This window comes from Bos indicus, chromosome 17 (assembly GCF_029378745.1).
Source record: "Bos indicus isolate NIAB-ARS_2022 breed Sahiwal x Tharparkar chromosome 17, NIAB-ARS_B.indTharparkar_mat_pri_1.0, whole genome shotgun sequence".
NCBI lineage: Eukaryota > Metazoa > Chordata > Mammalia > Artiodactyla > Bovidae > Bos > Bos indicus.
This window is the reverse complement of record NC_091776.1, coordinates 46,244,180-46,269,103: the sequence shown is the minus strand read 5'-3', so window position 1 is coordinate 46,269,103 and position 24,924 is coordinate 46,244,180. Positions and strand designations below refer to the sequence as shown.

At 45.8% G+C, this 24,924-nt stretch overlaps 1 protein-coding gene across 3 annotated transcripts in view; it reads left to right on the top strand.

Annotated features, from left to right (window-relative positions):
- ADGRD1 (adhesion G protein-coupled receptor D1) overlaps positions 1-24,924 on the top strand; it is a 176,729-nt gene that overhangs the window by 16,502 nt on the left and 135,303 nt on the right. For all 3 annotated transcript variants that reach the window (XM_070769337.1, XM_019977882.2, XM_070769338.1), the window contains 5 exons: positions 12,599-12,778; positions 16,996-17,238; positions 20,160-20,224; positions 20,939-21,094; positions 24,264-24,323. In XM_070769337.1, coding sequence (XP_070625438.1) covers positions 12,599-12,778; positions 16,996-17,238; positions 20,160-20,224; positions 20,939-21,094; positions 24,264-24,323 — 704 coding nt within the window. The remainder of the gene's footprint in view (positions 1-12,598; positions 12,779-16,995; positions 17,239-20,159; positions 20,225-20,938; positions 21,095-24,263; positions 24,324-24,924) is intronic.

Genomic DNA, 24,924 nt, shown 5'->3' with positions numbered 1-24,924 from the left:
CACCTGATGTGAAGAGCTGACTCACTGGAAAAGACCATGATGCTGGGAAAGATTGAAGGCAGGAGAAGAAGGGGACAACAGAGGACGAGAGGTTGGATGGCATCACTGACTCGATGGACATGAGTTTGAGCAAGCTCCGGGAGTTGGTGATGGACAGGGAAACCTGGCATGCTGCAGTCCATGGGGTCGCAAAGAGTTGGACATGGCTGAACGACTGAACTGAACTAAATTGAGTGTTCTAATCCCATTACATGTATTAACTCATTTCATCCTCAAAAAAAAAAAAAGAGAGACAGACAAGAGCTCACATGGTATAGAGAGCTGTAAACTTTGGCTTCATGTTACCACCCTGTTGATAGCTTCTCGTGTGTCCTGGTTAACTGGAGCCTTTGAAGGTATTTTTTGGGTGGCTACTTTTCTAGAGTATGGCCAGATATGCGGTGAAGCTAGGAAACCTCAAGTCAACTTTGACCCCCTGGGACCATGCTAGCAGGGGTCTTTATGTGGTGGATGCTGAGGGAGGTTGGGTATTTCTTGGTCCACATCCTTCAGTTTGGATTTCAGACAGGACCACCAAACATGGGTGTCATCCTAAGGATCACTGTAGGCATTTCTCCATTTTATTAACCATATCCTTTGCTCTGGGGGGTTTCCCTGGGGCCTCAATGAGCTTACATTTCTAGGTTTAAGGAGAACAGGATTTGAAAAGGAAAGTCCATCCAACATTTTTCAAATCAAACTCCACATGGCTTTTGAAGTAGGTGAGATGATTTCAAGTGCACTTTTAGTGATTAAACTTTTTTTTTTTTTTTTTTTTTGCTTTGCTGGGTCTTTATTGTTGCTTGAAGTCTTTCTCTAGTTGCAGAGAGCAGGGGCTACTCTGTAGTTGCAGAGCTGGGACCATATATATATATATATGTCTGGCTGTGCTGTGTGACTTGTGGGATCTTAGTTCCCTGACCAGAGATTGAACCCAGGCCCTGGCAATGACAGCACAGAGTCCTAACCACTGGACCACCAGGGAATTCCCTCAACACTTAAACAAAGAGAGAAACACTTCCCACACCCAGTCAAGCAGGTCAATTATTTTCATATTTGTGATTTCCCAATTCTCTTGTGGTCTCTGTTCATATTTTTGGCTGATTTTTTTTTTTTTTAAGAACGTTGTAGCAGACAGGGTTGAGGTTTGAACTTTTCAAAAAAGGATAAAACATCTGAGCAATTTAGCTGTTCCTTCTCCGAGTTCTCAGCTAGAACGTGGGATCTTCCTTCTCTGCCAGCTGCTCACTCTGACATTTTGAACCCATGACCTGCTTATCTTAGGGCTCTTCTCCATCTGCTCCACCAGTTTCTCTGAGCTGACTGTGTGACCTGCCTTTTGGCAAATTGTGCCTCCTGGGAAATTTCCTCATGGGCGTTGGGTGCAAATGGGAGAGAGGCTCTGGAGGATCCTTTGAGAGAGAAAGTCTATTTGAACATTAACCAAAGGAAGTACAGTCTGTGTTTCTTCAATACTGAGGCAATTCTCCTCCAACTCCCACGACCAGCAGAAATCCACATGAGGGGGGAGTCTTCCTGGAGTGTTCCAGCATCTTGTTTCACTCCCCTGTAAATCTTATTTTAATTTTATTGTTTTATTGGCTTTGCTGGGTCTTTGTTGAGGCATGTGGGCTTTCTTCAGTTGCTTTGCACAGGCTTAGTTACCCCTCAGCATGTGGGATCTTTGTTTCCTGACCAGGGATTGAACGCACATCCCTTGCATTGGAAGGTAGATTCTTAACCAGTTGGAAAGTGGATTCTTAACCACTAGACCACCAGGGAAGTCCTCCCTATAGACCTTGAGGGCTCAGCTCCAGTGTGGCTCTTACAGAGATGAGTCCCACACCAGTTTGCATTCCTCTTTGCTCTCACAGGTTCCTGTATGTCCCCCTCTGTCCCTTGCATCTTTGGTGATGACCTGCTCATTATGTGTCTTCCTTCTTGGACATTTAGCTCTGCAAGGGCAGGGACTCGTCTGTCTTAGTCACTGCTGTATTTTCAGGGATGAATATCAGCATGATAGATGCTTGATCCCTGTCAACTGAACAGATACATCTAGTCTGTCTTTCTGATGCTTAAATGCCTTTGAATCCTTCCCCAGCACATATCTGATGGGCCATTATTTGCATATCACCTGTGATGAGTCCTTCTCCATCCTGAATGGGCCATCCCATTTTTGCACCCCTCTGATACTTCTTTCTGATATTGGACTAAATTTGTTTTGAGTAATTACCTCTAATTCCACTTCAACTCTCAATCACCTTGAATGCCTGCCAGAAAGACCTTCTTCCTGTTTTACTTGTTAATTTTTCCTCCCTCCGGAAATGTACCCTTCTTTTTTCCCTCTTGTGCATTAGAGCTTCCTCGGCTTATAAACACCAAGAAACCTGCTACAGCTCCATAGCAGCAGCTGGAAAATCTCAGCATCCATATTCTCTTCTCAGCATCGACAGGACTTTTTAGACTATTTGCATTAGGTTACTAACTTCAACTTTGCATTAAGTCATTAACTTCTATGCCATCAACAAAATGGTAAAATATTCTGAATGGTGTTTCAGGACAAAAATTTCCAGAAGGGCCTGATGGTTGGGCACAGATCCAGCTTCTGTCTTCCTTAGATGATTGGGGGTTTTAGGGATGTTTGAAAGCCTGATTGAGCTTCAGAGAGAAGTATTCATTCACCACGTCCATTTCACAGATGGGGAGACTGAGGTCCAGAGAAGGCACAAGATAGCCTAGAGTCACAGGATGATTTACTGCTGAGTTTCTTTAAGTATTGTTTCCAGACCATCAGCAGAAGAGTCCATTGCAGAGACTGCTAAAAATGGAATTTCTCAGTCTCCAGCCCAGGACCCACTGAATCCAAATCTGTGGACAGGGCCTGGAGATCTGAATTTTAACCCAGGCCCTCTGGGTGGTTTTCATGGACCAAATCTCAGAACTGCTCAAGGCTGACTCTAGCCCACAAATGTGTTTTGTTTGCTGGCATTATGTCGGTTCTCACAAATTTTCTATTTTAACAAGTTTTCTAAATTGTTTTTTGGCAGAATGTGTGCATGTTAAGTTGTTTTAGTCATGTCCAACTCTTTGCAACTCTATGGACTATAGCTTGCTAGGTTCTTCTGTCCATGGGATTCTCCAGGCAAGAATACTGGAGTGGGTTGTCACGCCCTCCTTCAGGGAATCTTTCCAACCCAGGGATCGAACCTGCATCTCTTAACATCTTCTGCATTGGCAGGCAAGTTCTTTACCACCAGCACCACCTGGGAAGCTTTTGGCAGAATGGGTGGGTTCAAAAAGACTGCCTAACTGTTTGCAGAAACAGAGCCTCTCTCACGGTGCTTTAAATGTTTTTTTTAAATTAATACTCAACTTCCCTGAAAGATAAAATTTCATTAAAAAATCTCTACTTCTGTCTTCTCTTGAAAAATCAGTAAATCCTAGTGTTACCCACCCTCCTGGCATCAGTTGGTTAGAGCTAAGGTGACTGTCCAATGGTCTCCAGGTTTCCTGAGTCCCTTAGACTCTCAGCTCTCTGGTAGTCCCTTGGACTCTCACAGCTTCCCTGGTAGCTCAGCTGGTAAAGAATCTGCCTGCAGTGCAGGAGAGCCTGGTTCATGATTTCTGGGTCAGGAAGAGATTCCCTGGAGAAGGTATAGGCTACCCACTCCAGTATTCTTGGGTTTCCCTGGTGGCTCAGCTGGTAAAGAATCCACCTCTAATGCGGGAGACCTGGGTTCAATCCCTGGGTTGGGAAGATCTCCTAGAGAAGGGAATGGCTACCCACTCCAGTATTCTGGCCTGGAGAATTCCATGGACTGTATTGTCCATGGGGTCACAAAGAGTCAGACACGACTGAGCAACCTTCACTTTCACTTTGGACTCTCAGCGCTCTGCTTGATGAAACTGAAGGGAAGTGGCCACTCACCTGTGGCTTTCTTAAAATAATATTGAGGAGAGAAATGGTGAGAGTGAAAGAGAGTCCTACGGCACCAGATATTTCTAGAAGAAATTAGAGAGCCTTCTGGGGAGGCAGGAAGCATAGGCATGAGTAGCAGTTCACATGCAGGGCTTGATCTGACAAAGAGTGTGTCTGCAAGTTGAAAAATACAGCCTGAGCTGCCTACAGGAAATACGCTGGCTCTCTTATGGAGTCAGTGCCCCTGGGAAGACAGGCTTTTGAGTTTATGGCCTCTGTCATGTATATTAAAGTCAGAGAAACACTATCCTTCTGAGTCTCGGTCATCTTTTTCTCTGCATTTCATTGATCACTTCTCCTACCATTGCAAACTCAACTATGACTGAAGATGCAATTCCTCATCTTTCACCCAGGGTCTCTTCTGTTAACCAGGTTCTCCACCACTATGATATTTAGCTTTTTTTCTCTCCAAATTTTGCTCTTTGTTATATCATTTCTCCCACCCTATTTTGGTTATTGCTTCCTTGTAATCATGGAGCTGAGGGGAAAAAAAAAAATCTAAGGTACAGTGTGGAAGCTTCAGCATCTTCACCACTTCTCTGTGTCAAGTGAGAATCAAGATATTTTTGGGAAAGACAATGAATTTTGGGCCATAGAGTTGATACCTTGTAACATTTCTACTTTATGAGTAAGGTCTCTTGCATTCACTTAACTATGTATATATAGCCTCACACTTTGCTCCTCAATTGTTCTCTGATTTTTAGGATGAATAAGAAAGTCTTAGGAGCCATTCCTAAGACTGTGTTTTAGCACCTGGGTCTCTGCACTCTTGAGAACAGGTGAGAATAGATCACTTGAAAGTTTTACTGAAGAAATGTACACAGCCAGACATAATTCTATCCTTACAGCCCTAATGTGGACAAAAAAAAAAAAAGGGCATGTCATCCCCTTAACTCAGCTTATATAATATAGACTATGAAGGCAGCAAGGCAGGATGTATTTATGCCAAGGAAGTCCAAGGGTGGGTTATTTACTTTAATTGGTTGAGGTTGAATGATGCAATTATCTAAATTTCCAGTCAAGCTAGAATGTTTTTAAGACAGTTTTTAAGATTCTCAAATTTTTCTCACTTTTAAATTTCTTTTACGATTTTTTTTTTTTTTTTTTTTTTTTTACCGTATACACGTAGCACCTGAACTATAAAACTTGGGCTTCCCTGGTGGCTTAGCTGGTAAAGAATCTGCCTGCCATGTGGGAGACCTGGGTTCGATCCCTGGGTTGGAAGATCCCTTGGAGACCCCCTGGAGAAAGGAACCGTTACCCGCTCTAGTATTCTAGCATGGGTTCATGGAGAATTCCATGGACTATAGTCCATGGTGTCGCAAATAGTCGGACACGACTGAGCGACTTTCCCTCACTCACTAGATTCAATTGAAAAGGAAACTTATCATCCCCAAGAACTGAAACCCAATTATCATTTTAAGTGGAAGATTCCTGCGTTGTTGAATTCCATGTGGGTACCAATTCCCACCAGAGGCTCTGAATTCGAGATGTGGCATTTCTTTGTTAAAACAGGGATTAGCAATTGTTACTTACATACAAATGGACTTTCTTCTCATCATAATCAGAACTGAAAGATGACTGAGAAGGGATTAGTATCTCATACTGTGATTCCTGTTGTATAAAGCCATGAAAGTGAAAGTGTTGGTTGCTCAATGGTGTCTGATTCTTTGTGACCCCATGGACTGTAGCCCACCAGGCTCTTCTGCCTATGGAATTCTCCAGGCAAGAATACTGAAGTGGATTGCCATGGCCTTCTCCAGAGGATCTTTCCAATCCAGGGATCAAACCCAGGTCTCCTGCATTGCAGGCAGATTCTTTACCATCTGAGCCACCCAGGAAGCCCATATAAAGGCATGATGATATGCTAAAATTCTCTTGGAGAATCTGTCCAAGACCAGAGTGACTGAAACTATCAACTCTTAGAAAGATGTAGGAAGAAATCATCATATTGCCCTGTACTCTGCTGAAATGGGGAGGTACAGATACACTTTAGGGTCTTAAGAAAAGTCAGAGTTAGAAATCTGATTCGATGGCAGAAGCTTGCTGATTGATTGCCACGAGGTGTCTGGTCTTTTCCCAGCTTAGCCAGAAAGCCCAAACCTCCCCATCACTGTCTCCCAGCCTGTGCTCTTTTAGAAGCACTCAGCAGGCGGCCACTCCGTAGAGATGCTCTGTTATCAGAACCCTGTACATTCCTCTCCTCCTGCACAGTGGCCACACCACATGGAAAACCCGCTTAGAATCCTACAGTTGGTAGATTCCCTTGATGTCTTCTATTTTTTCTACAAATAAAGAAACCAAGGCCCCAGTTCTGGAGGCTCTCTTGACCAAAAACTGGGAGAACATCCAACTCCCATGCCTGAGATACGCTGTAATAAAATTGGACTTTGAACCAGCCAGATCAGATTAAAGGCCTTCCCGACCCAGCAAAATCTCTTTTATTTTCTTTTATGAGATCCTTTTTATTTTGAGATAATTGTAGATGAACAGGCAGTTGTAAAAAGTAATACACAGTGATGCCATGTACTCTTTACCCTTTTTGATGAAGTTGAGTGGTTAAGTTGAGGAACTTGAGATGGGGACTGTCCTGATTGTCTGTGTGGGGCAGAGACATCACAGGAGTCCTTATAAAGAGAGAGGGCAGAGGGGCAGAGTCAGAGATGTGGAGATGGTTTAAAGATGGGGGAGGGGCTGTCTTCTTCACCCATTCATCTACGGATGGACTTTTGGGTCGTTTCTATGTCCTGTCTACTCTGAATAGTGCTGCAATGAACACGGGGGTGCATGCATCCTTTTCAGTTATAGACTTGTCCAGATACAGACCCAGGAGTAGAATTGCTGGATCCCATGGCAACTTGATTTTTAGTTTTTTGAGGAACGTCCATACTGTTCTCCACAGTGGCTGTACCAGTTTACATTCCCACAAACAGTGGAGGAGGGTTCCCTTTTCTCACACCCTCTCCAGCATTTGTTATTTGTAGACTTTTCAGTGGTAGCCATTCTGACGGGTGTGAGATGGTGCCTCACTGTAGTTTTGATTTGCATTTCTCTGATAATCAGCAATGTTGAGCATCTTTTCTTATGCCTGTTGGGATGGCCTTGGTTTTCATGCCCTCAACTCCCCACTCCAGAACATTCTTGAGCCTGCTCTGCAGGCTCTGGGTGGTTCTCATGGAAACTTGCTTTCAGGTGGCTGACAGGTGTGGATGAGCTCATTTCATGCTATCACATTGTAGGTGGACATGTGTCTCACATAGGCTGAGGGCCACCTCTGTCTTGAACCAAGTCCTCTTGGAAACAGAAAAGAATAGAGCATCTCCTTACTCCCTCTTCCCTGGTGGCTCAGATGGTAAAGAATCTGCCTGCAATGTGGGAGACCCAGGTTCAATCCCTGGGTCAGGAAGATCCCCTGGAGAAGGGCATGGCTACCCACTCCAGTATTCCTGCCTGGAGAATCCCCATGGACAGAGGAGCCTGGTGGGCTACAGTCCATGTGGTTGCAAAGAGTTGGACCTGAGTGACTAACACTCACTTTGCTCCCTCTGCTCACCCTGCAGCAGCTTCCCCAGCACCCTCCCCCTGAATCTGTCACCCAAAGTGATGGTCAGGAAGGAGTGAGGAAGCCATGTGCACATCCTTGTGGTGGCCTTTGGTGGCCTTCAGGGTCAGGAAGGGGACTCATCCTCTATGGACAGTCATAGTCAGCTGAAAGTTTGTAAGCAATGGGAATTCAACTCAGCTAGGCTCGGGGGATTTATTCAGAGGCTCCAAATAAGACTGTGTTCTGGTTATCGACTGCTGCATAACAAGCACTCCCAAACTTAACAAGTGAAATGCAATTTAGCATCACCTCTCACAGTTCTGGGCCTTGGCAGGGTTCTCTCATGGCTATAGCCATGGCAGCCAGGACTGGGTCCTCGGAAGGTGCCCCTGAGCTGGTTTCTCAAGACCACTTTCTTCACTCACATCTGGCACCTCCGGCTCCTCTATGTGGTTTCTTTCTCTACCAGCAGAGCCTGGACTTGTTCTGTGCTCCAAGAAGCCGAAACCTGAAGCTTCCGGACAATTAATGGCTATCTCTGGAACCTGGCCAGGGCCACTTCTGTTGTTTCTTCTTGGTCAGATCAGCCAGAGGGCAGGTGGAGAAACTGGCCTAAGTCTTGGAAGAGAATGGGAAGGTCCATTGGCATGAAAGCAGATGGGCTGGGAGATGCTGTGGCTTCTTCAGGAGATTCAGTCTACCACGACGATCTGGGTCCAGGTGCTTAGATGACGTCACTGGAAGCTCGTGTCTCCATCACTTTGGCTCTGTTCTCAGGAGGGCTTTCCAGGTGTGATAGCAATGTCGACTCACAGCCTCCAGGAGTCCATTTTATCAGCTGATGCATGGCCATCCCTGAACCAGTCACTGTGATTCAGACTGCTCCAGCCCTTGTGAGCCTGGGGCTGTGTAATCAGTCCACTGTGTAATTAGTCCCACTTGACCTAGAGGACACAGAGGTTGGTGGGGGGGGGGTGGTGATTCTCCCCAAGAATGCTGTGCTGGGTGAGGAAGGATGGATATCCAGGCTGCTACATCACTTGTGGGTCTCCTTGTGTTATGAACACGCAGGACATGGTGCCGAGTCTGCGGGTCTGGTCCTCTACCTGGAGAGATTCCTTGCCCATTCCTACCTGCTGCTTCTGCCCCACTCAGCACAGACACAGAGATGATAGTGCACAGCAAGACTTCCGCATCTGTAGGCATTTTTCTCCTCCATGGAATTCTTGAGAAACTTTGTTGTCTAATTCAGTAAGTGAGCTCTCTCCCAAAGAACGTCATCTTCATGAGAGGATAGAGAGATGACAGTCGCAGATTCCAGAGCCAGACTGCCTGGTTCCAGTGCTGACTCCATCACTAGCTATGTGGCTTTAGACAAGTTACTTTACCTCTCTGGGCTTCAGTTTTCTCACTTGTCAAATGGGGACCATACTAATCCCTACTTCACAGGGTTGTTGGGAGGATTAAAAGAGTTAACTCATGTAAAATTCTTGGGACATTTTATCTTGAACGAAGTAAGTTCTTAAACAGTAGAACTTATTTTTCTTTTTAAAGTGTTCTTTATATAGCAAGGACATTTATTTCTTGCTTGTTAAATGTTTTACAAATATTTTTTTCCTGGGTTGTCATTTGTCTTTTGACTTTGTCATGGCTTTAAGTTTTTTGGCTTGCAGAATTTTATAATATTTATGCACTCAAATGTATCCATCTTTTCTTGGGACAGCTGGAATTTTTTTTGTTTGTTTGTTCTATCAAGAGAGAACTTTCCTCTCTTTACTTTTGGGATGGATGAGGATTTAATGCTCGTAAGAAGAAGAAAAGTGTTGAATCAGTTTGTCAATACTGCACTTCTTTTTCCTTTAGCCTTTTCTTCTTTGTATTGACAATTTCAAGCGCAAGAAGCAAAGTTCCTGAAAATACTAATATTAGAGGACTCATTGCGAATCTTTGAAGACTCAATGAAGACGTAAATTGATGTTTAAATACAAGCTGTTCCTCAGAGAGAAATGATTATTTTGTCGGCCGAATGAACCAAAATGAAAAGCTTGGCTTGTAGAAACCATCATCTGCTTCGATCTTCCCTTACCTAAGGCGAAATTGAATGTTTTATGTTTAATTTTTCTTCCTGGAGAGAAAGACATTCCACCAAGACAGGATTGAGCGAAAGGAATTTTTCAATGCAGCAAAGTGTTTGGGAAAAAATGGACTTTTGTGAATCCCACTGGGACATTGTTTCATAACAGAAGTTTCACAATGTGCTGTGTTCGTGTCTCTGTGAAATTGGTTGTTTCTGAGTGGACAGGCAAAGCAAGAAGACTTGGGGTTTCGTTTTCGGGCTCTGTGCCCCTGCAGTGGATGGCAGACAGAAGACCTGGGGGACCCCGGGCCCGGGACTCCCCTCCACCTGGTGCCTTTGCAAAGGCAAAGAAGAACAGTGTCTGGGACAGCCCAGATGCTCTCTGGACAACCTACCAAAGTCCTGTCATTTAGTTGCAGTGACCCGTGTCCCAGGGCACTTTTGAGGACTTTTTTCTTTCCCCAATAGTCCTAAGAACATACTCCTGGAGACTTGAAACTCTGCTCTGCAGTCTCTCTGAGCCTCATCTATTATTTCACGTTTCATCTTTTTTTTTAAAAATTATGATATTGTTTTATGAATTTTTTAGAGACACGTGGTATTATGCTGTACATATTACTTTATTAGCTTTTAAAACGTATTTGTTTATTTTTGGCTGTGCTGGGTCTTTGTTGCTGCACATGGGCTTTCTCTAGTTGCGGCAAAGTGGGGCTGCTCTCTAGTTGCGGTGTGTGGGCTTCTCATTGAGGTGGCTTCTCTTATTGAGGAGCTCACGTTCTAGGGTGCACGGGCTTTAGTACTTGTGGTGTGAGCTTAGTTGGTCTGTGGTATGTGGTATCTTCCTGGACCAGGGATTGAACCTGTGTCCCCTGCATAGGCAGGTGGATTCTTAACCACTGAACCACCAGGGAGTTCCAATCTTGGGCCTGTTTTGATCAGCCCTGAGTAACTCCTCTCTCAGCATCCCTGAAGCCTGGACTAGGTTGAGGGGGCCAAGGCTGCCTGATTTATTTCCAGCTATTACAAGCTGTGCCCAGCAGGTTGCATGCATTCTGTCTCTCTCACACTCACACAGTTTACTCTTGTGCAAAGAAAGGGTAAATGTTACTGGAGTTGGAGAAGCAGAGTGGGGGTGATCGGGCTCCAAAGGGCAATGACAGGAGCCTCTAGCTCGTCTGGCCTTTGTCAGCCCTCCCTGGGGAGCTTGCCCCCCTCCCCTTCTCCTCCCTCCTCCCTTGTCTGCAAGGTAATCCTGGGTCAGGTCTTCACCATTAGGAGCTGGACTTAGCTATCTTGGCTGCCAGGGCCTCCATGGGCCCTGCTTTGTTGGAAATGAACAATTATAGGTTTCATAACCTTTCAAAGTGGGCTTCCTCTTTGACTAAAAATGCTCTACTGGGAATCTATTGTAAAGGCATTTAATCTGAGATGTGCAGAGAGGTTTAGTTTCCAGTTCGGTTTGGGAAATTAAAACTTGAAGAAAACTCATAAAGACTTAGTCATGGGGAGGTTGCTGTTTAAAAAAAATCTACAGGACTTCCCTGGTGGTACAGTGGATGAGAATCCTCCTGTCAATGCAGGGGACATGGGTTCCATCCCTGTTCTGGGAAGATTCCACATGCCGAGGGGCAACTAAGCCTGTGGGCTGCAACTACTGAAGTCTTCGAGCTTAGAGCTGGTGCTGCTGCTGCTGCTGCTAAGTCACTTCAGTCGTGTCCGACTCTGTGCGACCCCAGAGACGGCAGCCCACCAAGCTCCCCTGTCCCTGGGATTCTCCAGGCAAGAACACTGGAGTGGGTTGCCATTTCCTTCTCCAACGCATGAAAGTGAAAAGTGAAAGTGAAGTTGCTCAGTCATGTCCGACTCTTAGTGACCCCATGGACTGCAACCCACCAGGCTCCTCCGTCCACGGGATTTCCCAGGCAAGAGTACTGGAGTGGGGTGCCATTGCCTTCTCTGGAGCTTAGAGCTGGTGCTCTGAAATTAGAGAAGCCCCCTAAATGAGAAGCCTGCACACCACAACAAAGAGTAGCTCCCACTTGCCGCAACTAGAGAAAGCCCTCGAACAGCAGTGAAGACCCAGTGCAACTAAAAATAAAATAAACATATAAAAACTTTACAGTTCTTGCTTGCTTATTTGTTGCTTTACTTATTGGGTGCACCAAGCAGTTTGCAGGCTCTTAGTTCCCCAGTCAGCGATTGAACCCGTGCCCTCTGCAGTGAGAGCAGAACCCTAAGCACTAGGTTTCCAGGGAATTCCCTACAGTAACCGTTTAGACTGTCATATTGTACAGTTAAAAACAAAGATGACATCAAGGCATATTTATGAACATTGGAAGGAGTCTATGATAACACAAGTATAAAAAAATGTGGCTTATAAACCAGTATGTATGAATTGGTTCTTTTCTTTGTAAAATGCTTATGGAAGAGGTTTTGGAAGGATCTGCCTTAATAGATGACATCTGTGCATCAGATTTTTTGAATCTAATCTGAGTCGGTCTCTAGTTTAGGGACCTTGGGCAAACCAGCCTTAGTTTCTTCATCTGTGTAATGGGGGTGATAACCTCATTTTGTAATATTAAAATTTTAAGAGGTATATGCTGTGTTTAGTCATGTCTGACTCTTCGCAAACCCGTGGGCTGTAGCCCACCAGGCTTCTCCATCCATGGGATTTTCCAGGCAAGAATACTGGAGTGAGTTGCCATTTCCTTCTCCATATTTAAGAGGAGAGCATTTGTTTAAAACCCTTAGAAAAGTGTCTGGTACCCAGTGAACTCTTAATAAATATTACCTGTTATTATTGTCTGTATTTTCTGCATTGAACATACATTGTCTCTAGAATGAGAAAAAAATTACCTTTTGAATGAAAATCAAAAAGCAGGGAGACCGACCTGCTTCTATGAGGTTAAGGCCCATTCACTTTTCATTAATAATAACCGCACGTCTTTCCTGTCCTCAGGGGTCTCCTTCTCTTTTTTCTGGAAGACACAAGGAGAACAGTCCACATCAATCCCTTCTGCCTATGGAGGACAGGTCATTTCCAACGGGTTCAAGGTCTGCTCCAGGGGCGGCAAGGGCTCAGTGGAGCTATACACGCATAACAAATCCGTGACATGGGAGGCCAGCTTCAGCCCCCCAGGTAAGGGCGCCACTGGCCTGAGAGATGCTCGGGGAGGTCGGGGAGCGGGGGAGGCGGGAGGAGTTCCGGTGTCCCGCCCCCTCCACCTCCTGATAGGAAGCGGATGAACCCAATGGATGTAGAGCTTCGGGGCGCTGTCCTTGGGGCACGTGAGCCCCTTCTTCGTCCAAGGGGCTGCTTGGGAAGACTCACTGGAAAGGGTGAGATAGCATCGTTTGCTTAGATGTCTGCCTGGTTAGCTAAGGGCCAGGATTCCGTCTGACTGCAGACAGTGTTACCGCGTCACGTTACTTAGTGCACGGGAGCCTCAGTTTCCGTGCAGTGAAGATATTAACGATACCTCGCTCACAGGCTGGAATATAGCTCTCGGCCCAGTGCTTATTGTTTCTCCTTTTCCTGTCTTCCCCTCTTTTTCCTGCATCTTCCTTTTGCCTTCTCCTCCTCCTCTTCTATTCCTTTCCTTTCCTCCATCTCTGGCCCTCCTCCTTTTTAGTGGTGCAAACTTGCAAATGTTTCGACTTTGATGTGAAAAAGCCTTTGGAAAAGAGGGGCTGATGATTGAGGGAAAGAAAGGATGCTGGAGGAGAGGCAAGGGCACCAGGCAGCGAGGGGCCCCGGGATTCAGGAAGGATGCTCCAGGACCTGGGAAGCGGAGGTGGAGGGGCGGGGAGCTGGGTGTGTGCAGATGTGCCTGAGTTCCTAGGTGGGTGTTGGGAGGCCACATGGTTCTGTTCCACAGATTCCTGTTTTCTCGGTGGCACAGTGTGATCCTAGCTGACCAGGCAGGAGGGCAAAGGTGTGGGGCAGGCACCTGGGGGAGGCTGGAGGTCTGTGAACTAAGATGGAGAGAGGTGACCAGGGACTCAGAGCATCTTAAGGTAGCATGGAGGGGGCATCCAGTCCAGACTAGAGACTAGGAAGGGAATCTCACAGGTGGAAGGCAAACTGAGAGTCTAGAATGGTCTCCTCCAGGAGGAAGTGACGACATCCCTGACCTAGTTAAGGAAAACTCATTTTCTGGACCACTTCAAGGAAGGCTGCGTGTCTCCATTTTTTTTTTTTTTTTAAAAACATGGAGCCAAGCAGCCTGGGTCAGGTCTCGCTCTGTACCCTCTCTGCCAGCTGTGTGGACCCAAGTGCCTTACTCACCCACCCTGTATCTCAGCGTCCTCATCTGTATCGTCAGCACAGTGACAGTATTAGGTCAAAGGGCGACTGTGAGAGTGAAGTGAGTTAACACGAAAGGAACCTAGAAGAGAGCGGTGCCCAGGGAATACCGAATGCATCTGCCTGATTCTGCTGGTACTATAAGCTGGGGTCAGGCTTGTACCTCTGGAAAAGGGGCAAATTCAGTGCATGCAGACTTCGAGAGAACTTTGCATGTCTGCCCTCTCTGATCCTCAGGGCCAGAAATCGTCTCTGCCTCGCCTCTCCTTACTGACGTGCATGTCCTGCACCTTGTTCACAGCTCTTATCATGTTCTAACTGCTATCAGTCTCTTATGTAACAGTCTGATCTCCCTGCCCCTTTGGGGCTGACACAGTATCAGGTACCGAGAAGTTTTCTTGGTATGTTTTAAGGTCAAATCTATTGAACCCTGATTGTTCATCTACCCAGAGAAATGGGGAGAATTGTAAATATTTCTGCCTGATATTGTGCTCTTATTTGTTCCTTGAAGGTATTTTCACATTCAAGGACAATGATACTTTTCTAAAAATTATGAAATGAAGAGAAACATTTTTATTTTTATTATTTAAAAAAATTTATGTATTTATTTACTTTTGTCTGTGTTGGGTCTTCGGAGAAGGCAATGGCAACCCACTCCAGTACTCTCGCCTGGCAAATCCCATGGACTGAGGAGCCTGGTAGGCTGCAGTTCATGGGGTCGCTAGGAGTCGGACACGACTGAGCGACTTCACTTTCACTTTTCACTTTCAAGCATTGGAGAAGGAAATGGCAACCCACTCCAGTGTTCTTGCCTGGAGAATCCCAGGGACGGGGGAGCCTGGTGGGCTGCCGTCTCTGGGGTCGCACAGAGTTGGACACGATTGAAGCGACTTAACAGCAGCAGCAGCAGTGCTGGGTCTTTGTTGCTGTGTGTGGGCTTTTCTCTAGTTGCGGTGAGCAGGGATGTTGCTAGCCAAAATCCTGGACTTCTCTACCCACCAAAGCTGAATAAAAAAACAATATGAAAGCAGAGCTTGAAAGAAATAGAAAGTAACACAGTAGGCTTATACCTTAAGAATTGTGCGCCCCGCCTCCATGAGGAGTCTAGGGGTTTATATAAGGCAAGGGCTCACAGTCAGGAGTCAGTGATGAGGAACAAAGGTGAGAGGATCTTGACTTCTTCCTCTTGCATTGTTTCAAAGACTGTCATAAACTGGCTTCAGTAACCCAGTCATTGAGTCTGGCAGTTGGGTGGCTCTGTGGCCTTCTTTATGATATGTAACTACAAGGGGAAGGGTGTTGTAAGGATAAACACCAGATAAGGGATGTATTTAGCATAGAGTCAAAGGAAAAAATGTGAATTGTAGCTTCTGCAGAGTTAGGAGGCAGAAGAGTGAACTTAGATACAGACATGCAGAGTTAAGAGCAACTGAAGTAAAAAAAAACTAGGAATATTCAGGCCTGCTCACTGTTCCCTTTATCTTCTTTGTTCTCAGGAAAGGGAAAGATAAAAACTCATTCTCTTTTTTCCTTTTCACTGCAACAGGGGCTACTGTCTAGTTACAGTGTGTGAGCTTCTCATTGCGATGGCTTCTCTTGTTGGAGAGCACAGTCTCTAGGGCTCGTGGACTTCAATAGTTGCAGCATGTGGGTTCAGTAGTTTTGACCCAAGAGCTCTAAAACGCAGGCTCAATAGTCGTGGAGCATGGGCTCAGCTGCCCTATGCCATGTAGTGTCTTCCCAGACCAGAGATGGAACCCATGACCCCTGCATTGGCAGGTAGGTTCTTTAACCACTGGACCACCAGGGAAGTCCTGACAGTGATACTTTGGACCTATCTGGGATCCATGCTCTCCTGAGACTGAAGGTTAGAAAGTTGCCCAATCCTGAGCGAGAAGCCTGGGGTAACTGCTTATACATCCTATAAAGGGCCTATTTCAGCAGCAGGTCACTGGCTGCATCTGAACACTCACTACACAATGAAGTGAGGCTCTCTGTGGGGCCAACTGGTGTCAAAGTCTGGCGAAATTTCTTCTTGTGGGTCATTGTGGTTCTCATGCCAGAGCCATGAGTCACCACCAAGGCTCCTGATGAAGGGTCTAGAGGAGCCAGGAGTGGTCTGTCCTCCCCCAGGCTGCCATCACATGCTCAAGGTCAGGGCGGAGTTGGGTACCGGTGGCCTGAGGGCTGAATCAGGCTCTCAGGTATGTCTCACTGACCTGCCTGGGGGTGGCCTAGGCTGGATTAAAAAATATTTTTGAACAAGTTAATTTTTTAAAATAAGCTCTCCTTTTTAAAAGTTTGCTTCCCTGGTGGCTCAGACGTTAAAGCGTCTGCCTGGAATGTGGGAGACCCAGGTTCAATCCCTGGGTCGGGAAGATCCCCTGGAGAAGGAAATGGCAACCCACTCCAGTATTCTTGCCTGGAGAATCCCATGGAGGGAGGAGCCTGGTAGGCTACAGTCCATGGGGTCGAAAAGAGTCAGACAGGACTGGGGGAGTTCACTTCACTTTCACTTTCACTTTTTAAAAGTTTTTTAATTATTATTTTTTTGACATGTACACACTGGACTGACCATTAGTTGTTATTTTCATTTAACTTAAAATGGCAAAGGATATCTTTGAACAGGCTTCTGGGCTTTGGGGAGTGAGAGTAACTTCTTTCCTGAGCTCCTAAGACTGAGGGAAGTCAGATGTGTATTATGACCTGTGTGTGTGTGTTAGTTGCTCAGTTGTGTCCGACTCTTTGTGACCCCATGGACTGTAGGCCACCAGCCTTCTCTGTCCATGGAATTCTCCTGGCAAGAATACTGGAGTGGGTTGCTATTCCCTTCTTCAGAGAATCTTCCCAACCCAGGGATCGAATCCAGGTCTCCTGAATTGCAGGCAGCTTCTTTACCATCTGAGCCACCGGGGAAGCCCATATTATGACTTAGGACTCAACCAATGACCTACTATTGTAAGGGAGAGAAATGTGTATAAAACTAGGATAACCACTGAGTGTGGAGCTCGAACCCACGTCTTCAGAAGGGTGTGTCTGCTCTTTCCCAGGCCACTACTGGACTCACGTCCTGTTTACATGGAAGTCCGAGGAGGGCCTGAAAGTCTACGTCAACGGGACCCTGAGGACCTCAGACCCAAGTGGAAAAGCGTCTCCTGCCTACGGGGAGTCCAATGACAACCTCGTGCTGGACCTGACCAAGAACTACGAGAACAGAGCTTTTGACGAGTTCATCATCTGGGAACGGGCTCTGACACCGGATGAGATCGCCATGTACTTCACAGCTGCCATTGGTCAGTGAGAGGGGAGGGGCTGCAGGCCGGGTGTGACGTAAACACTGGGGGGCGGGGACTTTCCTATCTACCGCCCCTTTACCCGCAGCAGGTAGTTCTCTGCTCTCTCCTGCTGGGCTGTTGGTACTGCAGGGTGAATGCGTCCTGATCAGTTTTTTCTAGAACCCCTTCTCCCTAAGATGGAGGAATTCATAATTTACCAGAAACACACTGAAGCGAATATTCTCACGCTGGTCACCAGGGAATTTTTGAAGTTTGTGATAGATGGTTATGGAAAGTTTTGGGAAGCAAGTGTTCCCGGTCCATTTGATGCACAAATATTTGCCACATCCCTTCCGCGTGTCAAACTCACCCATGGACCCTCAGAGAGCACCCCTGCCCACCTCCGTTCCTGCTCAGCACAGAGCGGTGGTTCAGATCAGGGACCTGGTGGGCCGGCAGACCTGGTTTCAAAGTCTCATGCAACCACGATGAGCCGTGGGACTTGGTAAGTCACTTTGTTAAAAAAAATTGAGCTAAAATTCATGTAGTGTGAATGTCACCTTTTTACAGTACACGATTCAGTGGTACTTACTATGTCCACATGTTGTGCAACCATCCTCCCCAGAGAAACCCAGCCCCCATGAGCTGTCCTCCCCATTTCCTCCTCCCCTGCCCCTGGCAATCACTAACTTACCTTCTCTGTGGATTTACCTATCCTGGATAGTCCGTATAAATGGAGTCATATAATATGTGACCTTTTGTGGCTCAAGTGATGTCACTAGGGAATCTGTTTTGGACTTTGCCTTCTTTTGTTTTCTTGTGGTGCCAGGATGGCTGCCATTCCCTCCAGGAGCACATTCCTCCCCTCCCCACCGCCCTATCCCCACGAAACCTTAGCAGGAAACAAGGAGCTTCTTTTTTCTGTCATCCACTACAACCCGGCTGGCCATCACTGTTGTTGGCCCACACTGACCACGAACCAATTACTGTGGGTGGGGATGTGGAATATGCTGATTGGCTTAAGCCTGGCTCACAGGCCACCCCACTGAAATGGCAGTGAGGTCAGGGCTCCCCCCACCAGTCCCCCTCCAGAGCACAGTCAGGGCGCTGACCTCGGAGCCACTGTGCAAGCAAAACCAGCCTATATCCACAGCAGCCTCTGATGTCTCCATCGTTCACTGAGAAAACAGAATTCATTCCCTTTCACAGAGGTGACACAAGACAAAATATACCGTCCTTTAGGACGAAAAAGGATATCAATCGACAGCAGTTTATTGCCTAAGATTCCGAGATTTGTCACCTAGAGACCAAGATAGCATCTGTACTTGTGTTATTGAGAGTCTCAAACGACTCCTGCCTCCCCAGGAGCTTACTGTTTTAGCATCACTGGAAAGAGGCTTTAATGTTCCTGGCCCTTTTAGCTGTCACAGCAAAACCTGTCACCAGGACATCTCTGGCCTTAGGGATGTGGCCTGTCAGTCTCCTCATCCCCACCTCCACCCCACCTCTCCACCCCCCTGCTGCCACAGTGCAGTGTGTCAGGAAGTCCCTGCAACTGAATCATGTGTGTGTGTTCACCCTCACTCTTCACATTTGGGGAGGGCTCTGTGCGATTTTGGGAGACTGGAGAAGTGTTCTCTTAATACTTGTGTATCCCGGGGGCTTCAGGCCCTACCTTTACTGAACCAGAACTGGACTCAATCCCACATCACTTTGGGGATTTGGTTCTGAAGACAGAGGCCATGATGTAAATCCTGTATTGAAAAGTGTCCCTCAAAGACCCCTAAAGACCTGGTGTGGGGCTCCTGGACCATTACTTAGTCCAGCTCAGCTGGGTTCAGGGCAGCTGTGCTCAGACAACTGAGGCTGAAATCCAGCTGCTGTGGTGCTGTGCCCACAGGACAGGGTAGAACCTGTTCTTTGCATAAAGATCTGTCTGTACATGAAGCTGTGAGCTAGGCTGCAGGTGCCCAAAGGGAGAGCATTTCCCTGGGTGACCTGTCTGGAGGGGGCCCTTCTCCTAATCCCTTAGCTGGTGACAAACAGGCAGAAAACATTAAATCATGGCGCATGTTTTGTCTTGTTTCTTTTTGCCTGTGCTGGGTCTTCGTTGCTGTGCACGAACTCTCTCTGGTCGTGGTGAGTGGAGGCTACTCTTCCTTGCGGCGTGCAGGCTTCTCATTGTGGTGGTTTCTCTTGTTGCAGAGCAGGGGCTCTGGGCAAGAGGGCTTCAGGAGATGCAGCTCGAGCACTTAGTTGCCCTGTGGCATGGGGGAGCTTCCGAGACCAGGGGTTGAACCTGTGTCTCTTGCATTGCAAGGTGGATTCTTAACCACCGGACCACCAGGGAAGTCCCATGGCTACATCTTTGGTTTTGGATGTCTTTCTGATTGTGGGCATTCATAACTGACCACATGGGGTCTTTGAATAGAATCCTTGGGATGGGGGGGCTCAAGAAGATGGTCTCCCCACCACTGGACTGGGTTCCAGTGTCATCTTGCTGGATGGGAAGGGGCCAGGTTCCCTGTCTGTCCCAGCCCAGTGATTCACAACCCTCTGTATTTTATGTCTAACTAGTCCACAGGGTGATGGAAATCCATTTCTTTTGCTTTTTTATTTATTTGAAATTGGTGCAAGCTTGTATGAAATCATCTTTTTATATGATGTTTTGCCTGAAGGGTGTTTCCAAGCAATTTAGACTATAAATAGAAAAATAATTTGATCTGTGAAAATCCATACAATCTCCCCATTTGGCTGATTTATTACACTTTTATCTTTCCAGAAACATTCCTACTCACAGCGTTCTCAGTGTCTCTTAGTTTGTGTCTGAAACTGGTAGATTTTTGTTAAAAAAAAAACCGAACAGGCCTTCCTGAAGGTGAACGAAGTGACCATGTTTCAGTCCTTAATTAAGTATTATTATTATTTTTTTTTTCCAGGAGAGCAGCTTTCGCTGTCTTCAACACCACCCAGCTTCTCCGTGACACCCACAGTGAACACCATGGTGAGCAGATGTGTTTAGTTTTGCCCCCCATCTTGGTGATGTCTTTTTGCTTGGACTATGTGCCAGGAGAGTGGGGATCCCATTAGACTGACTGGCTCTGTCCTGGTAGCCAGCGTTAGCACTAATTCTTGATGCTCAACATGACTAAAGGGAAGACCCTTGGCTCCCCGTGACCTATAGCCTCAGGTGCCCACATGGAGTCAACAAGACTTACCAGGGATCACCCAACATGAGGCTGTTTCTTGGTGCACTTGGCACCATGACTGGAGAGCGAGAAGGAGGTGGCCTGGACACTTAGCTTCTCTCTGCACCATCTTCTTCTGATGTTTGAGGAAGGGTCCATTCCTTTAGAAAGTGTTCCCTTCTGATATGAGCATTTGTAATCAATCAATTTTCCTTCCATGAGAACTTTAATGTAATAGTGAAGGAACAGACTCTAGAACCACCTGTTTGGGTTCAAATCCCAGTTCTCTCATTTATTTCTGCATAAGCCTCTCCATGCTTAGTTTCATCTATCAATCGCGTGTGTATTTCACGAGGTTGTTGTAAGGATGAAACGTTAATATATGTTAAATGGTCACAAGAGCATATAGGAAGTGCTGTCATCATGATTATTATGGTGTGAGAAGTATGAGGCCCAAAGGACAGACTGAACTTCTGTAGACATCTTGGCTTTAGTTCTTAACAGGAACTCGTGTCACTGATTTCTTTCAGGCGCCCACCAATGCCTACCATCCCATCATAACCAACTTGACAGAGGAGAGGAAAAACTTCCGGCGTCCTGGAGTTGTTCTGAGTTACCTTCAAAATATGTCCCTCAGCTTACCCAATAAATCCCTCTCAGAGGAGACGGCATTCAACCTCACCAAGGTAAAGGCTATGTGATTTCTGTGCCTAGTCGATCAGGGATGGCAAACTGCCAGACCATGGCTGACAAGTGTGTCTTGTTTGACCTACATGGAGCTGAAAAAATCAGAAGCTTTTATATAGAAGCCTGGATTTCAGAATTCTCATGAATAGCCAGACGGCGTGGACTACACACTGTGTAGTCAGCTCTACACAGCTCGGTGGAACTTCCTTCAGATGAGACTCGACTCTTCATCTCCTTTTCCCAGTGTCCAGCCAGGCGGGCCTGTCTCTCCATCTGCCTGGTCCCTTCGCATGCCTAGTCGTTTCAGTCATGTCCAATTCTGTGACCCTATGGACTGCAACCCACCAGTTTCCTCTGTCTGTGGGATTCTCCAGGCAAGAATACTGGAGTGGGTTGCCAAAGCCCTCCTCCAGGGGATCTTCCTGACCCAGGGACCAAACCCAGGTCTCCTGCATTGCAGAAAAATTCTTTACTGTTTGAGCCACCAGGGGAGCTCCACTTGACCCCTGTAGGCATTTGAATTTGCAACTCTGGCTCTAAACTCTGCTACCTCCCTTGGCAACAGCTAGAATGCAGAGTTGGGTCTTTGGCAGATTTAGCCATGGGGTCATAGTGTGACCCCAATGCTGTGACACGTATCTCAATGGGAATTCCCAAAGTTATTGAAAACACTTAGTGAATGCACTGTGTATGGCATGAGAACCAAGGTACTTTCTCTTTACATTCTCCTTAAGATCTTTCCAGGTCAAGGTAGAGGAGGATGCTGGGCTTGTATGCGCCTGATAACTTCAATCTCAGCACAGGGCTCTTGGCTGCTGATATCCAGAGAAAAGGAATGTGAGACTATTATACTTCAAAAGTGTAGATAAGGGTTAAGAGCAGGATGTATAGGGTCTGATTGCTGGGCTGAACATCTCTCTGCTGGTTACTTACTGTGCACCCTTGGTCAAGTTACTTTATATCTCTGCCTCACTTTGCTCATCTGAGATATGGGGAGATAATAGTACTTACTTTATTGGGTTCTTAGAAGGCTCCTATGTGCATAGTATGACTCTGGCACTTTTTAAGAGTTCTCAATCCTTCCTGGTTTCCTTGCTGATGACAAACCCAAAGAAGCAGCCAAAGAAGCACGGGAAAGCATGTGTTCATTAAACAAGACGTCTTGATTTGCTAGGAGGCATTTGTCCCAGTAGCTCTCCTGCCCAGGTGAGAGAAGCAAGAGTAAGCCTTCTCAGATTTTGTTCATTCATTCATAGAATGTGGTAAGTTCTGGGGATCCAGGATGACCAAGAACTACTTCCTGCTTCCAAGAGGCTCAGGACTGAGAGGGTGAAGATGGACCATGGAGTCTGAAAAGTGTCCTGAGCTGCAGCCGCTCAGTGACTCTGGAGTCAGGCAAGCCTGGGTTTAACCCTTAGATCTACGCTGTTTTCAAGCCTCAGTTTCCAAGTCTGTGACATAGGGATACTTTGATGACCCAAGTCTGTCTCTGTTAGAATGGTTTTGGTTGCAAGTAAGCAGTAATATGACCAAGTATTGTTAAAATAGGGGCATTTAATTGCTTCACTCCAGGTTTGATTACTTCAGTCTTTCAGCAGGGATCTAGGTGGCAATTGCAGTTCCCTTGGCATTCTATTCTATTTCCAAGTGACTGAAATGGCTCCAAACACCACACCTCACTGACAAAGACCAGGAGGAAAAGGAAAGGCAGGGGGCACTTCTGTCTTTACAGGGCAGGAAATTCTTTCCCGTGGTTCCCCTGACATGACCATGCCTAGACCAATCACCAGCCAAGGGAACGGAACTGGCTTGGTGGCTCAGCCAATCATATGGAGAAATGGGCGGGGCCAAGACAGCCCTGTATAAGCACTTCCAGGCTTCCTGCAGGAAGTACTTCGGGTTCTTCAGTTGAGCTCAGTGGGTGGGAGTGAGGCTACCCAGAGGGAGGGTTGAGGCCCTTCTATAGTCTTGCAGGGATGTCTATATGGGAACATAAAATTCCATGCAAGTCTACACAGGAAACTGTTAAAGCTGGGTGATTTACTCTTTCAACTCCCCTGTTTCCCCTCAGATACATTGGACAGTGTCAGAGGTAGCAAAATCAAATGCATTCAGGAGCCAGAGGAACAAAGTAAATGGATATTAGGTCGGACAGACAAGAAAGAAGAGTAGAGACTGTGGCTCACCGGGAAGTACCCACCCATGGGGAGTAGCAGTGAGCTTCTAGAGAGCCTCCTGATTTTAACCATTATGTTTACTTCTTCTGATTTTGCAAGCAAAGCAAAAACCCAGAATTTTAAAATGGAATCTCACCCATTAAAAAAAAAGAAAAGTGGGCAGCTAACAAATTTAAAAGCAGTTGTGTACAAACCAAATAAAAGACCTTTATGAATCGGATGCAGCCTGTGGCTCATCAGTTTTAAACCTCTGGTGGGGGCCATGTGGGGATGGATACTTGACTCTGAGTGTCCTGTAGAGGAATCATGTGGATTTACCCCAAACCCCACCAATTGGGATTGAATGAGAAATAAAAATCTTTGGCATTCATTATCCAATTTTCCACGATGTTCTGACTTCTCACCACCAATAGTTGAACAAAAAAGTGAAAAGGAATTTCTTATGCTGGGTAATAAGGTGGCCATTAGCCACACGTGGCTCTTGAATACTGGAACTGTGGCCAGTTCAAATCTAAGTGTAAATACACACTGGAGCTCTAAAGTTTAGTGTAACAGATGAATGTAAAATATCAAACTGGTGATTCTTATATTGATTGCATGTTGAAGCGATATTTTAGCTATATTTGGCTAAGTAAAATATTAAAAAGTAATTTCACCTATTTTCTTTTAACTTTTAAAAATGTGGCCACTAGAAAATCTAAAACAAAAATTTGGCTTGCATTATATTTCTATTCAAATGAACTGCTCTAGATCAGGAGTCAGCGATGTAAATACTTGCCACTGACTAATGAGTGTCACCTGGAGCAAATAAGATACCATCTATCAAAGTGCTTTGTAAATATAACCTGATGCACTGATGAGAGCTATTTTCGTTTACTGCTGTATATATGCAAAACCCAGCCTGTGGTTGATGGAGATGAGAAAATGAAAGGTCTTATGATTTTGAGGCTTAAGAATATATGCTAAGCAGTGTCATCCTGTCTGCCTTTAGACTTTCTTAAACACCGTGGGAGAGGTTCTTCGTTTGCCCAGCTGGACTGCTGTATCAGAGGTAAGAGAAAAGAACATTTTGGTCTTCAGAAGTACCTTGGGAACCATTTTGTCTTCCTTGAAGTGGCATAAATATGGCCCAGTTCACATCTATAAGAGAAATGATGCATCTCTCAGTCATGAGATCTGGGATATTAGAGCTTATTTTGACAGGATATGTGATTAATTTTCAATGCTCTGTTTTCTCTGTGGATCAGAGCTCTGCAAACATCAGTACATGGTGCTGTCCTCAACACAGAGCAGGGAAATGGTTGGATTTCTTCATGAGGAATGTATGCTTGTTTATCATTTTAGTAGTTTTTTTTTTTTTTTTACCATCACATTGTCATTGAATGATAATAAAACATATTTGATTAAAGATCACTGTATTAAGTGAGAAAAGTCAAACGTGTGACAATATACACTTCATGATTATGAATGATTATATGTAGAAATCAAAGCAGCTTCTCCTTTTCTCTGTACTCTAAAGAATTAGGAGAATGAAATGCTTTCTCTTTTCTTTTTAAAAATAACTTTCCTGATTTTACTTATTTAAGAAATAAAACAAGTGAATATGTTTGGAGTAGTTAGAAAATGCAGATAAATACATATAAAATAAAAAT